This window comes from Thunnus maccoyii, chromosome 10 (assembly GCF_910596095.1).
Source record: "Thunnus maccoyii chromosome 10, fThuMac1.1, whole genome shotgun sequence".
Classification (NCBI taxonomy): Eukaryota; Metazoa; Chordata; class Actinopteri; order Scombriformes; family Scombridae; genus Thunnus; species Thunnus maccoyii.
Genome location: NC_056542.1, coordinates 23,542,543 through 23,557,291, shown reverse-complemented (window position 1 = coordinate 23,557,291; position 14,749 = coordinate 23,542,543). Strand labels below are relative to the sequence as shown.

General features: G+C 40.1%; 1 protein-coding gene across 7 annotated transcripts in view; it reads left to right on the top strand.

Annotated features, from left to right (window-relative positions):
- LOC121906267 (RNA-binding motif, single-stranded-interacting protein 3-like) overlaps positions 1-14,749 on the top strand; it is a 192,345-nt gene that overhangs the window by 87,596 nt on the left and 90,000 nt on the right. For all 7 annotated transcript variants that reach the window (XM_042425030.1, XM_042425028.1, XM_042425029.1 and 4 more), the window contains 2 exons: positions 3,153-3,343; positions 13,329-13,387. In XM_042425030.1, coding sequence (XP_042280964.1) covers positions 3,153-3,343; positions 13,329-13,387 — 250 coding nt within the window. The remainder of the gene's footprint in view (positions 1-3,152; positions 3,344-13,328; positions 13,388-14,749) is intronic.

Here is a 14,749-nt window from a genome sequence, read left to right as displayed (position 1 = left end):
AGACGCCACATGCAAACACACATACTTCTCAGTACAAGTTACACACTGCTGGGCACTGTGCAGTTCCTCTGGAGAAGTTTGATGCTTTGCTCAGTGTGTCTGTTTTGTAGCTGAAGCTGAAAATCTGTCTTTAATAAGAATACTGTTTCAAGATAGAGAGTTAGCCTTTTGTTATCACTTTTTACAGTATCATGTTGACACATTGCAATTTGTATCTTTAGGAGGTGTCCTGCAGAAACATATGGCATATGATTCCTCATAATTGGAGAATTTAGTATTGTTTTTACTAGTGATGTTTAGGGCTACAACTAGTGATTTTTTTCATTATCGATTAAACCTTCAGTCTATAAAATGTCAGTAAATAGTCAAAAACGCTAAAATATTTCCCAGAGCTCAGGTGACATCTTCAAATTGCTTGTTTTGTCCAACCAACAAACAGAGAATAGCAGCAAATCCTCACATTTGAGAAGCTGGAAGCAGGAAAATGTGTGACACTTTTGCTTGATAATTGATGCAAATAACTGGCATTTACCTTCCTGTCAACTAATTGACTAAATTCAGTCAATTGTCTTTTATGCATTTTTCTTACAATTTCATTGTCAGCAGCTCATGGACCCAAAGACACATTTTTCTCCTTCGTGTGAATACAGTATTGGGAGATATTCTGGGGAAAAATACCAAACTGCAAATGTAAGGGTTTTAGGAGACACTTGCAATATAGAGTAGTGTTTGTCACAGCCATTAAAATGAGTTATTATCCAGTGAAGCCTTATTTCATCTCCGTACTTTGTCATGTTTTTGCTGAAGAGTATAGACTCATTGTGGGCTGTTAGTGTAAGGCACTGGCCTGTAAATGACACTGCTCCACAGGCACCATCTCCTTTTACTGCTACATGGCTGCTGTATGTGTTGAATCCTGTTAGCGCTGTCTTTCTCAACTGCCAGTGTGTGTGTGTGCATGTGTGTGTGTGTGTGTGTGTGTGTGTATTAGAAATTGTGTGCCAGTTGAGGTAATGGATTAATATCAGAGCTGGCTCGGGCTCCACATTGCTGTGCGGTGACAACCTGTCATTATCACAAACACACACACACATGCACACACACACACACAGCCAAATACTCAAGCACAAAGAAATACACACTTCCTGTCTCACCTCACTGTTCTATCCACTTTGTTTTCCTGTCTCTCTGACTTGTCATCATAGCACATAGTGAAACTGGCCTGTGATCATCTCAAACTGCAGCAAATTCTTGAACTTGTTCCATCCCAGCCCGTCCTCATAGAAGGAAAACAACAGTATAGGTCTAAAACTCAGGTAGGCCAAAACAACCTATAGTGACATTTATGCTATCTAGCAACCGTATTAATTATGACCTGGGGAAGTGAGACATTTCAGATGATTACAATTTAAGGTGACTTGATAAGGTGATTTGATAGATTATTTTGCCTTGCTAGGAGGAGGAGGGTTAGGTGGATGGCTTGACAGATAGTGGACTTTGCTACTTTTGCTTCCAGTTTCCAAATGTGTCATGTTTCCAACTGTGAGTCAGGACTTTTTTTTTTTTTTTTTTAAAACCCCAAAATTGTGATGTTTACTGTTGCTATGATGACAATGGTTGCGTAACTTTAAGGAAGTTTAAACCACGTTTCAGGTGATAATTTTAACCCAAAGCATGATCTTTCCCTAACCCTAACCAAGTGGGTTTTGTGCAAAACCAGACCTTATCCACAGCATTGTCATACCATAAAACATCATTATTTTTTAACTGTGATTTATAACGGTTTTAGAAAGCCAGAGTGCATTACCACGGCAGCTAGATGGCATAAACATAACAATTTTTGCCGGCCTGAATTTTAGACCCATACTGTCATTTTTTTATGAGGATGTGTTGTCCATCCAGTTCCCAACAGTGAAACCGGCGCTGAAACCAGACTTCTTGTCGAGCCAGTGTGGCTGATTTGCTCCAAACATCAAGGCAGCAGACAGAGTGTTCTGAACGCTGTTGCCATATGAGCCATCAAGCATGTTTACTTCCTCCAAACTTCACCTAATAGTTTGCCTAAGGCAAAAGGCAGGCAGGGATCGGCGTACACTCTGAACCCATCAGTTCCAAACACTCCAAATTCCAAATTCTTGCAGGGCCAGAAATTGTCACCATATTAAGTCACGTAGTCAGTATTGTGATATGTTATTGAACAGCTGATTATATATTCAAGTAAGTTAGAGGTGGTAAAGGGCCTCAGCCTGAATTAAACACTGGATAGCCTGGTTTTTGCACCCATAACAGGAAGCTAGACAGAAACTTAGAGAAACACAGACAGAAAAACTGTAAATGTGTCAAAGCAGTCTTGTGAGCTTTAACGATTTTCTTGAAATAGTTCACAGCACCTTGAAGTAGGAAGATCACTTGTATCAAGAAAATGTCATCTGTTTCAAGATGATCTAATGGATCAAAGGGAAATCAAGTTAAATGATCACATTTTGAGATTTCGTTTTTGACTAACTGACTAAATGATACACATTCAAAGTCTTTTGTCCATTGAAATTCTGTGAAAGTCTCCATCTTTAACAAAGCTCCAAACAGTGTGAGACATTTCTTGTTTCAAAGCACAGAAATACTGCAACTTAAAGCAGGTGACTCTAGCAATGATGATGACACTAATTGACAAATCAGTCATTGCATGGTCATTAACACTAAATGAAGCTGCAGAAGGTATTGCCAGTTATTGGCATTGATACAAGTTCCTGTCGCAACACTCTGTACCATGATTATAATGAGCACCACTATTTACACACATCCTGCATCCTTAATTTGATGCACTTCCTGTTGAATCAAGATATTGGGGTGGAACTTGATGCAGGAAGAGATTATTCAAATGAATGCGAGTTCGTTAGAGAGAAGATGTTTTGATTGTTGGCACTGAGAGGCAGATTTAAAAAATATGTTGGTACTTTTTTACATCGTTAGGCTGATCATGAAATATATGTTCTGTAGGAAGTGAAAGTAATGAGATTTCAGTGTTGAAATACAAGAAAAATGAAAATAACTTGTTTTGGACATGATTAAAATGGCACAAAATTTCGCATACAAGTCATGTATTTTATTTCATTCCGACCTGAAGTAACCTTCTTCTCTCTCGCTCTTTACAGCAGTCCTATGCTCCTCCCCCTCCACCCATGGCTCCGCCCAGCCCCGGCACCACAGGAGGAGGAGGTGGAGGTGGAGGTGGTGGAGGAGGTCAGGGAGGAGGGCTAGTGGAGCAGCTTAGTAAGACCAACCTGTACATCAGAGGCCTGCCGCCCGCCACCACCGACCAGGATCTCATCAAACTCTGCCAGCCGTGAGTTCTGTTCTATTTGATTCTAGTCTGTCTTGTTCAACTTAACCTGACCTTGTTCTTGCTCTGCAAATGAGTTAAACAGCATCCTTCAGTGCAGTTGAGTTCAGTTCATTCCTGCTCAGTTCACTTCAGCTTGTGGTAATTAGTTTTGCGTGAGTCCAACAGCAGCTTATAATGAGTATCAACAGTTTGCTCTTGACCTCTGTGTTCCTCCTCTGTGCTTCCGCAGAGGAAAAAACACAACCCAGCTGGGCCTAACCCATCCGTTCCCTTTTGCCCCCAGTCATCTACACACACACACACACACACACACACACACACACACACACACACACACACACATACACAAACACACACAAACACACTCAAGAAAAGACACACATCCTTGTACCCTTTAGCAGAAGATATAAACTCCTCCATCTTTAATAAATTCACCAACAGTTCCAAACATTTCTTGTTAAAATAACAATAATATACAGCATGGGAGGTCACTTCTCTCATTCCACGGTAATGCCAGTAAAATTAGGCTGAATTGAAATGTAATTGCATTGCAGCCAAAGATAAAGCTACCAATTGATACAAGTAGAATTTGAAATATAATGACTTTGGCAATCAACTATTTTACTGCAACGATGATTTGACACTCCTCGATATATTTAAATAAAAATGTTCCTGGCTGATCTGCAAAATCAGTATTGTGTCATTGTTCACTAGTCCTTATGTTAAGTCTGAACAAATTCTGGTCTTTTGTTTATTTTAACTCATATGCACCTTGAATGAAAATGAAAAAACTCCGCACAGACAAGCATCACAGTTCCATATAAAACAATGAAACATCATAAATAAAACCAGTAGTAAGTGAGACAATGTGCAAGAGTTCCTCCATCTCTACTCAAGTTGTGCTTTCCCCCAGCATACCTGTCAGACTTTATGGTGTGCAGAGATTTTTTTTTCAATGTTTTGAACCCATTTTGCTTTTGCAGCATCACTTGTCATATACAGTTTGCATTGTAAATGTCACATTGCTCTCTGTTAAAACACTACAAAGAGTTGTTCCTCTAATGTGCCCCATCATACCGACTGCAAACGGGATGTGGACGAGGGTCAGGATGTTCTGTGGTTTTATTGTTTACAAAATGGAACTGACTGTATATTTTCAGAAAAACTGAAAAAGCATCACAAGCTGTGATGTCGGTTGTTTTTATTTTTCTCAATACTGTTGTAGTTTTTCGTTTTAAAACAGATCTTACCCAAACCGTATTACTTTTACTCACTTTAGAAAAATATAAATGGCTAGTATTAAATAACTTTTTTTTGGATTGGAATTGTGGGTGGAAACACTTGATTGAGACTTGGTAACAACCTTCCCTAGTAACAGCTGGGAAAACAGTTTTATAGGTTTGCTGGTTTTACAGGCCAATGTGAAACTGGAAGATTGCTAACCCTCACAACAACTGAATGTTCTGATCTCTTCCTCTTAATAGTACATTAGTGAATGATGTGGTTTTCCTGTAGTAACGTCAGCCACAACATCACAGTTGACGGGTGAAAGCTGAGAGCCGGACTTCACTCAATGGAGTTTGCCACTTCTCTTCCTGTTGTCTTCCTTCATGACAAAAGTCGATCCTTCACATTTCGTTCCAAATCACGCCCATGTGAACAGAGTCAACACAGGATGTAATGCAAAAGATAAACCAAGTTTCCTGCAGAGGGTCTTGTTTGCCTACAGCTAATACATGATATTATGAAATGTAATTGGAGAATGATATATTGAGCTTAATATTCTGTAGGTAAGAGCTTTAAATGATCTCACCAACATTTCTAATTGATTTTGGGATAAAGAAAAAGGCAGATAGAAATAAATTGTGGAGACTATAACACACACACACACATGCACACACCATACTTTGCCCTTCTGCAGTTCAAGCCTGTTGTATTTCAGCTTTAGCCCTGGAGGCGTTCTAGAGAAACAGGGTGAAAAATGGGGGCCAATAGAAGTTTCATTAGAGGCCCAGTCAGTGTGCCAAGTGGCCAGTAACATTTAGGAAAGGTCAGTGTTGGGGAGGGGGGGGACTGTGTGTGCAGTTGGGCAGCAGTCTTAGCCTTGGGTTTTCAACTCTCTGCGGCTTTTGGAAATAGACTGAGTGGCAGTTTCCTGTCACTCACTGACATGACATGCGTGCACGCGTGTGCTCAGCTGCAAACACACTCACAGCGAAAAAACGCGCATAAATGCAGATGACACATTAAAACGAGCACCGCCGCATGCACACTCACACACATACGCGCACATACGCGAACAGGCATTTCATTCATGCAGACAGTTTAAATGAATAACGAAAGGACAGTCCTTTGCCGCTGACGCACACACATATACACACACACACTCTTTCAACTCAATGTCATCCTCATCCTTATTGTTACCAAGCGTGGCTTCTTTGTGTGCCAGCCCGCCCACCAGTACCATCCTCTCCCTTCCCATTCTGTCATCATACTCATTTCCTCCTTCCATCCCTCTCTCTGTCCCCCTCCCTCTTTCCCTCCCCCCTCCCTCATTCTTCCTCTGTCTCTGTGCCAGTTCTCAGAGTGTCAGTGAAAAGTGCTGTTGTCAGCTGACATTTCCAATCACTCCCCCGGTCGCCCAAACTATGGACACACTTTTAACGTCTGGGGACAGAGCGGAACGTGAGCGGAATCTAAAGCGGAGCACAAGGGCAATTTCTCTCTCACTCGCTCAGTTTCACTCACACTTGTTGTTTTTCTGTGTCTTTCTCACGCTTGCCACTGATTCAGTTCTCCTATCTATCTATCTATCTATCTATCTATCTATCTATCTATCTATCTATCTATCTATCTATCTATCTATCTATCTATCTATCTATCTATCCATAGGTGGTCACTATTTCATGATGGAAGGGTTGAATGAGGACAGACAAGCTTTTGCAGCCACTCAATGGAGAAATATAGAAGAATATAAAACATTGAATGAGTTCACAATCTCTCGTTAATCATCAGCAGCTGAACAGCTGAAATCTCTAGAACCTGCAGGATGGCTCATGGAAATTTGAAAAGCTTCATGTGAATATGCTTGAGGAGGCACCCGATCGGTATGAAACCTAAACCCCAGAAATATGTTTTTGTCCTGAAAAGTATTACTCAATACTTCCATGACAGATTCCATCTTTAATTATCTTACTATTTTATGAGCAAGAATTATTTTAAGAAATATTTCTTAATACTTTTTTATTAAATAAAAGCCATTTTCCTCTATGGAATGACACACATCTTGTGATTTGAAAATTATCAAAAAATGCCAGAATGGACAATGAATCAAAACAGATCTATTTTTTGACAGGATAGCAAACAATGACACAATTACTGTAAACAGTGTAGTTTAGTACTGTGCTGTATTAAAACTGTAGGTCTTATTATTCCAAGCCATAGTCAGTTATTTTTTTGCTTAAGAGCATTATGTTAGTATTATATCATTTTATTAAATAAAATCAAATTTTACATTATTATTTGATCATCATTATTTATCTTCACTACTGGTCTTGATGTTTCAGATTAACTGGAAAGTGTCAGACCAATTATCGAATTGAGCTTTAGCAATAACATACTACATCATTGTCAACAGGGTTCATTGTTATACAGCAACAGTCTTCTGTTGCTAACACACACTCTTCTCACATCGAATTTCACAATAATTATATTTCCTATATTTCAGATCCTGAATTGAGAAAGTATTGGGCTTATCTTCGCTGAAGATTTGCAGCCAGGGATGTAGTGGAGATTAAACTCATCTAAACTCAATTTACCCAGCACTGTATTTGAAAAACAGAGTATACTCAAATATTTGGTCTGACATAAATCTTTATGGCAAAGGTTCACACTGTACCCCATAGTATTATCGAATAAACGGAAAATAAGGATAAGAAAAGAAAAGGAAAACATCAGCTAATTCTTCTTCTAGCTTTTGTTTATACTTGCAATTGTTGCTTTATAATGACCACAAATTTGTGTTTATACAGGTGTTTACCTTCTTTACTGTTATAATACCACCTCCTGAATGCACCATCTAGCCAGAGTGCCTTGTAGCTACTGATTTTAACTTCATGGAAAGCCCTTTTGGCAGATCAACTTAATGTTTCAGTGACATCGAGCCATCTTCTCAATTCACAGCACATTGCCTTTTCATCATGGAAATACTCCAAGATTTCATTTCTTTATAGCGCCTGAAGACGTTAAACTACATATGGGGAATGGATTCAGAGACTTTTGAAGCACTGCGCTGTCTCAGTCCTCCCTCTGTGTTTGTCTGTTTGAGTCTAACTGGCAGAGAGAGGGAAAAATGAGGGAAATGCAAGAGACAAGACAGCTGTATCGGATGCCCAATTAGGAGACACCACACACAGAGACCAACCTGTGTGTGCGTCTATACACACACACACACACACACACATACGCACAGACACAGACACACAGCACACAGACAGTCCACATATACATAATGTATATATACACTGACAGACATCATGGCGAGATGTAGAGATGATGTCTGTGTGTTTGTGTGTTTGTGTGGGTGTGGGTGGGAACTGTGGTTCAGTAGACATCAAACAGTGAGCATCCATAGGCTGACGGTGTTCCACAAGGGAAAGAAAACACAGAATCTGATGCTGTGAGGGCCCTGAGGAATGTCATTAACACTTCACACAAACACACACAGTCAGACTGCACACAGATTTTGCCAAGCCTGCCAAAATTGGGTGTGCTCAGTTTCGTATTGACGTTCCTTCCTAAATCTCGACAGTCTGGTATAAACACTGTCAATTTCAGTGGCCTTACTGTTCTTTGTGTATCGCCTTTCTTGGTGGAAAAAGAAATCAAAACATGGCTTTGACATGGATTCTAAGGAGTTTCCATGTGTTGAAGAAGAAACATAGCTTGTCCTGAAAGGATTGTCACAGCAAAAGTCAGTCTGTCAGGCACACCCCCCACCAACCAAACCTCAACTGATGCTGTGAAAAGGCATTCGTCTCTGGCTAAGTACTGTGTTGTGGGGCTTTGTAGCATTTCTCTGAAGCCAAAGAAAATAGAGAATCTTAGGTTAGCCAGCCAGTCCTGGTGAGTACCTTATAACTTACAATACAAAGACACCGTTTTGACAAAAAGTAGTAAGGTGAGTACCTTTGCAGGAGAAGGGTAAAGATAATGGGACAAAATAAAAATAATGGGACAAAATCTGTGGGATTTAGGTTATAAAAATTACATTTTGCACACAGCCCCAATAAAGTAAAGCCAACTTTTTATTGTTTTCGCATTTAGTGCTGAAACATGTCTTTGATTAGTCGGCTGGGAGATTATAAATAAACTGTTAATTGATTAAGTAATCAGTTACATTTACATGTATGCATTTATCATTTTCAAGTCATTTATCAAGTGAAAATGCAATCATGCATCAAATTAAAGAATACGTAGCTTAGGTTTTGGACTGTTGGTTGCACATAAACAATCGGAAGATGTTATCTTGGGCTTTGGGAACTTGTGATGAGTATTGTTTGACTTTTGATAGAGTGGACTGTTTAATACAAACTTAATTATTAAATAGATTAGATTAGAAATTGAAAATGAAGATAATAATTAGTTGTTGCCCCACTCTCAGTAATTACAAATATACAGCATTTACAGTATTTAATCAAATCCTCTATAGAAGATGTGAGTTCAGACAGAAAGCAAAGTGAACTTTTGCCAAATTTGACCCCTGAGCCAATGTACCAACTATACAGACGTTGTAGTGTGCCTGTGTGTTTGTTTCAGACACACTTCATAAATTAATATTTCGCTTTGGTGAAAACATTTACTTTGTGTTAATTCATGCTGCCCCGGGCGTATTCATGTCAAGGCATGTCTTTCCATTGACATGTTAGTATGGTGGACCAGGAAGAAATAAATTGGGAATCAACTTGGGAAGAAAATTTCACTCAAATGTCGCAACTTAATCTACAATAAGACAAAACACTGTACTGTCTTTCGAAATTTCCCTCATATATGTCAAGGAGCTCTGAAAAAATGTTAAGTTACAGATGTAGCTGTGGTTTGGATCACTTCATACTTGTCATACTTGTTGGAAAATTGCTGCACTGTTGCTTCACACTTCACTCTCATCATGGACTCTTTAGTTATGATGAAACAAAATACATGCTCAGATTCCTTTCAGAGCCTTTTCACTCACTGTTTCTTTGCCACAATGGAAAGTAATGGCTAACCCTGAACATCTGGCTCCTTCTCGTCCTTTGTTGGTATGTTTTAAGTATTTGAATAGTTTTATGATTGTCTCATGTGTCACTGCCATTGGGTCAAGTGCAGGTCGATGTTATTTCAACTAGCTCCAGGCTTCTACTGGAATCAATGAAAGGGTTCCAGCTGGGACTTGAACACAGACCAGGACATTCTGCACTTTCTTGTCCTCTTATTCCACCCGTTCCTCTACTTCCTCACTTCATTCGATCTATTATCAATACTTTCTCCCCCACAATAGCAGATTATTGTTGCTGCCGGGATCAAATGCAATTTTACCATTGAATCAAGTCCAGTGTGAGACATAATTTTGGATGGTGCAGTGTTGTTCAGCTCTCCTCTCTCCTCTCCTCCCCTCCCCTCTCCTTTGTTCTACTCACCTCACCTCTCCTCACTTCTCCTCTCCACTCCTTTTCTTTTCTTTTTTAGTTTGAATGTTTTGTTTGGAGAGCGGGAACAGGTGGATTTACACTTGTACGTCACGCACATTGATCTGACGATAACACACACACAGCCGCAGATTTATTATACGTTGCATTTGTTTTCCACCTTGTGAAAATAGACAACTGTATTGTGTCAAGCCAGGTATGTCTTTCTCTCTTTTATGCTTGCGCTGTTTCTTTTACACACACACACACACACACACACACACACATACATGCACATACACTCAGCCTGGAAATGTTTCACTTTTCTGCCAGGAAAAACAACCTGCCAAAACAATGATGGTGCATGAGATCTTTGTCATGCATTCATAATCACCCTACAAATACATACACACACTCACGCAAGAAATCACACCCACACAAATGCTTGTATGGTATTGTAGGTGTTAATACACACACACACTAAGTTTGAATCACACAGAGGCAGAAGTCCACAAAGTGCCGGGTATTGCCAGATGGTATGTGTAATGTGTGTGATTACTGCTTTGGTGTTTTTGATCTGTGATGTTGCCTTGAGAGCGTGTCTGTATTTGTGTTTGTCTCTGCGTATATGTGTGGGCGATTAGTCTTGCCTTGTTTTTTTCCACGTCTGCAGCCATTGGATTGCTCCCCAAACCGCAGGCCAAAGACCTTGTTTACCACCAGCCATGACTTCGTCAAAAACACCCGGACAAACATCAGATTTGATTTCAGCCTTTCAGAGTCAGTGGATTTGTAAAAACCCTAAAAATATCTTAAGTCACAGGAAAATGCGTGAAAATTGAGCATTGTTGGATTGTTTGATTTCTGACTTGCACAAAAAAGCTGTGATTTTCTCTCTACCAATTTCAAGATCATAAGCTGCTCAGCTGTCGTGTTGCGTGTGATAGCAGCCTTTTAAAACCTTTTTTTCTGTCTTTATTTCTTAAGTCTCCTGTCCCAATAGAGTTTGATGTGAGGCTGTCAGGCGAGCTAGTCTCTGTTCTTTTCTTCTCACTGACAGAAGCAGATGGCTGACAGAGACTCTCCTGATGGTGACAACTAAATGATCTCTTCTTTATTAAACACCTCTTACTATCTCTCCATCGCTCCCTGACTACCTCGCTTCCTCCTTGCCTTCAGTGTCTCTTTTTATCTTTTGACTGACTGCTCTCCCTTTCCTCATCTATTTCTCATTCCTCTGAGTCGGTCTCCCCCTTCTGCTTTTTTTGCCCTCTCCGCTCGTAACCTCCCGCAGTGTATCTTCCCCTGGTTTCGCTATCGTTTCTGCCTCCCTCCTTGTTGTCTGGCTCTCTTCCTTTTCTCTAAAAGAGGAGTGGGAATTTACTTCCATTCCCTCACCTGGAGCCATCAGCCAGTCAGCTAGCCAGACAGCCAGTTTGTCAGTCTGTCAGTCTGTTTGATAGTTACTCAGCCAGCCAGTCAGTCATTGTGCAGCAGTGTAATTCACACCACATCCGGCAATGTGACACCTTCCCACAAGGTTTTGTGGAGGTGTTTTTTATTTGTGCTTTAGAATGTAACCGCCGCAAAACAATCAGAAAATAATTTGTTCTCGTTACCGCCGCTCCCTCTCTACTTTCACTCTCTAGCTCGCTCGTCCACCGTTGCTCTCTCTCTCTCTCTCTTTCTCCCTCTTGTGCTCTCAGCTCGCTTGCTCTCTCTCTTTCCTCTTCTCTCATCTTTTATAAAATGAGTTGGGAAGCTGACAACAAAGTTAACAAGTAAACAAGGTTCTTCTTCCCATGGGCATCTTTGGTCTGATTGCCGGCTTATGTGATTGGCCGCCGCAGCGTGACGTCAGGCTGTGTTTTTGTTTTTTGCTGAACCCCATGCGGTCCCCACTCCTGCAGCCTAAACGCACTACCCTCATTCAAATTAATGGGAAGACTGCTGTTTTTCCCGCATCGCCAGATTTGGTGTGAATGTGGCTTAATGTAAAACATTAATTAAAAAGTATCATCCACAGAGCCAGGAAGTGATCTCAGCGATCCAAGCATTCTGTATCAGTCCCTTTCTCCCTCTCTCCTCCTCTCTGTCGCTGTTTTCGTCTCTTCTGTGCCCCTCCCTCATACCTTCTCTGCCTCTTTCCCGGTTTTCTCTCTCTCTTTCTCGCTCCTCTCTTTTCAGGAACACTGAAAGACTGAGCTGATAAGAAACATTATTAACTTCTTTCTGAGAACAGAGAGCTGGAGAATGGAAGTGGGATGGAGGGGAAAATAAGGGAAGAAGACAAAGAAAGAGGCAGAGGTGTCAAACATAGGAAAGTGAGGTAGCTGAACGAGCAACAGACATTAAAAGTTGATGGAGAGAAATGATAGAAAGAGGTATGGTGGTATTCTGTCCCTCTCGTAGGCTAGCAGGGTTGGGTGCCATACAGATGTTATTATCATTTATGAGAGACAGAATTGTCTGTGATCTGAGGGCCGAAGGTGGGATTTGAGACACATAAGCACAGAATGGATAGACAGAAGTGTAGATAGAAAAATCTACTGTGATAAGGTGCAGTCTTTCACAGACTTTGCTTGATCTTGTGTGTCATTTTTATTTAATTTGATCTTCTTAGACTCAAACTGTGCGAAAATATCTTAACAGTTGCACCTAAAAATATTTTTTCTGTGGAGGCAGCATTTCTTGAATTTAGACACTGTTCAGCTCTACAGTTGTGCTTTGAGCTAAATGCTAATGCTATCATGGCAGCATGCTCACAATGATAATGCCGATGTTTAGCAGGTATACTGTTTACCATGTTCACCATCTTAATCTAGTGTTAGTACGCTAGTATCTACTAATTAGCATTAAAGACTGATGGGGATGTCATTAGTTTTTCAGGTATTTGTGTGTAAACCTCCAGAAGAAAAGTTAAGGGATCACCAAAGTCATTACAATTCATCCTTAGGGATACATTAATGTCTATACAAAGTTTCATAGCAATCTAATAGTTGTCGAGACATTTCACTCAAAACCACAAATGTGAACCTCATGACGGCGCTAGATGAAAAGTCATGTCTTTCAGTCAATAGTTGTTTGGGGACCATGAATCATGGCAGTCCATCCAATAGCTGAGATATTTGAGTCTGTAGTGGTGGACTAGACGACCGGCAGACCAACAGAACGTCTTTGCTATCCCCTTGAACCATGCTGCTAGCATGGCTAAAATTCATGTGCATTATCCTTAATGAACAACCAATTATGCTTCAGCTGTTAACAATAACAATACTGATACAATAGCTAATCGGAATATGTTGTTGTTGCTTTTACAGATATGGGAAGATTGTGTCAACAAAGGCCATCCTGGACAAGAACACTAATCAATGCAAAGGTGAGTGAGTATCGGTTGACTTCATCCAGTGTGATTCCTGAAGCCTAGCAAAGGCATGGGGAGTGGTTTTGTTTTTATAAATCCTTCCCCAATTAATCACTTCACAAAGGTTTTTACAACAAGCTGAACATATCTGTCAACAGACAATATGATGTCATATTTTAAGAAAAGACTTCAACTCGCCTGAACCACCCACAGTGGATTTTTAAAAAAGTCCATATGTTTGCCATAGAGTTGTGTGTTAAGCTATGTGGCGTGGGTGTGTGTTTTTACACTGTATACAACACAACAGTTTACACTTTAATCTATCCAAATGATGCACTGCCAGAGAGCCTTTATTTTGTTTCACTTCTCTATGATGATGATTTCAGTATTGCACCCTAATGGCACTCATGTAAAGCAGCTTTTGAAAGCAAGATGTCGGCATTGTTGTCACTGGCCAAATCAAAACGGAGAACACCATACAATGCCCACAATGCGTTTCAAATAGTTTCTGTGATGAATGAGGCTCACTCAAGTGTCTTCTGATGAGGGTCTGCTTGATTGTTGGAGTGGTCTGAACAAAGCACTAATCAATATGATTGTAGTCGTCTGCTTTTGAAGAGGCACACAACAGCATGTGTTCAGCATGATTGCTGCTCATCTGCCAGGGCTGTACTCAGAGGTACACTGACATGGTTTAGGACAACAGCACGAATGCCATGTAATCAACATATCAGCTGCAATAGTAAGAGTGTAGGAAAACCCAGTCTGATTGATACTGATGGCAGAGATGTAAATGTGGATTCTAAGACTTCATTTGCTTTGATTACTTGGAATAAAATATTTTAAGTAGCAGCACTACTGCCTGCTTTAACATTGTAATGGGAAAACCAAACTTCATTCAGACTCCCCTGAATAATATTTTACTTCACTTATTATCTTGGATCTTTCTAATTGGCCAGTTATATACATTTTAATAACTTCATCATTCCAGTACCTGCTTTGGCATCGCATAATCAAGTATGGCTTTGAGCTTTGAAAGGATGTTGAAACGCCTGTCTTGACATCATTACTGCATAGCCGAAGGGATGGCAGAAAATTCTATAAACCCGGTGATAATTATCAGTTATTCTTCCATTTTCTCAACTCATTAAATTTTTTCATTGGTGTTACTTGAAATGGAGTTTTAAAAATCTGTTTCAGTAGTGCCTCAGTGCTCCAGTTCAGGATTGTTCATGTATGCCAATTATGGCTACATGCTTTTCTTTAGTGTGATTTAAAAGTGGGAAATCATATCTATTTTATCTAAGATATCACATTGCATCTCAAAAGGCCATTTACACCCTATGCTTACAATTTTTACCAATGCAAACCTTTAAC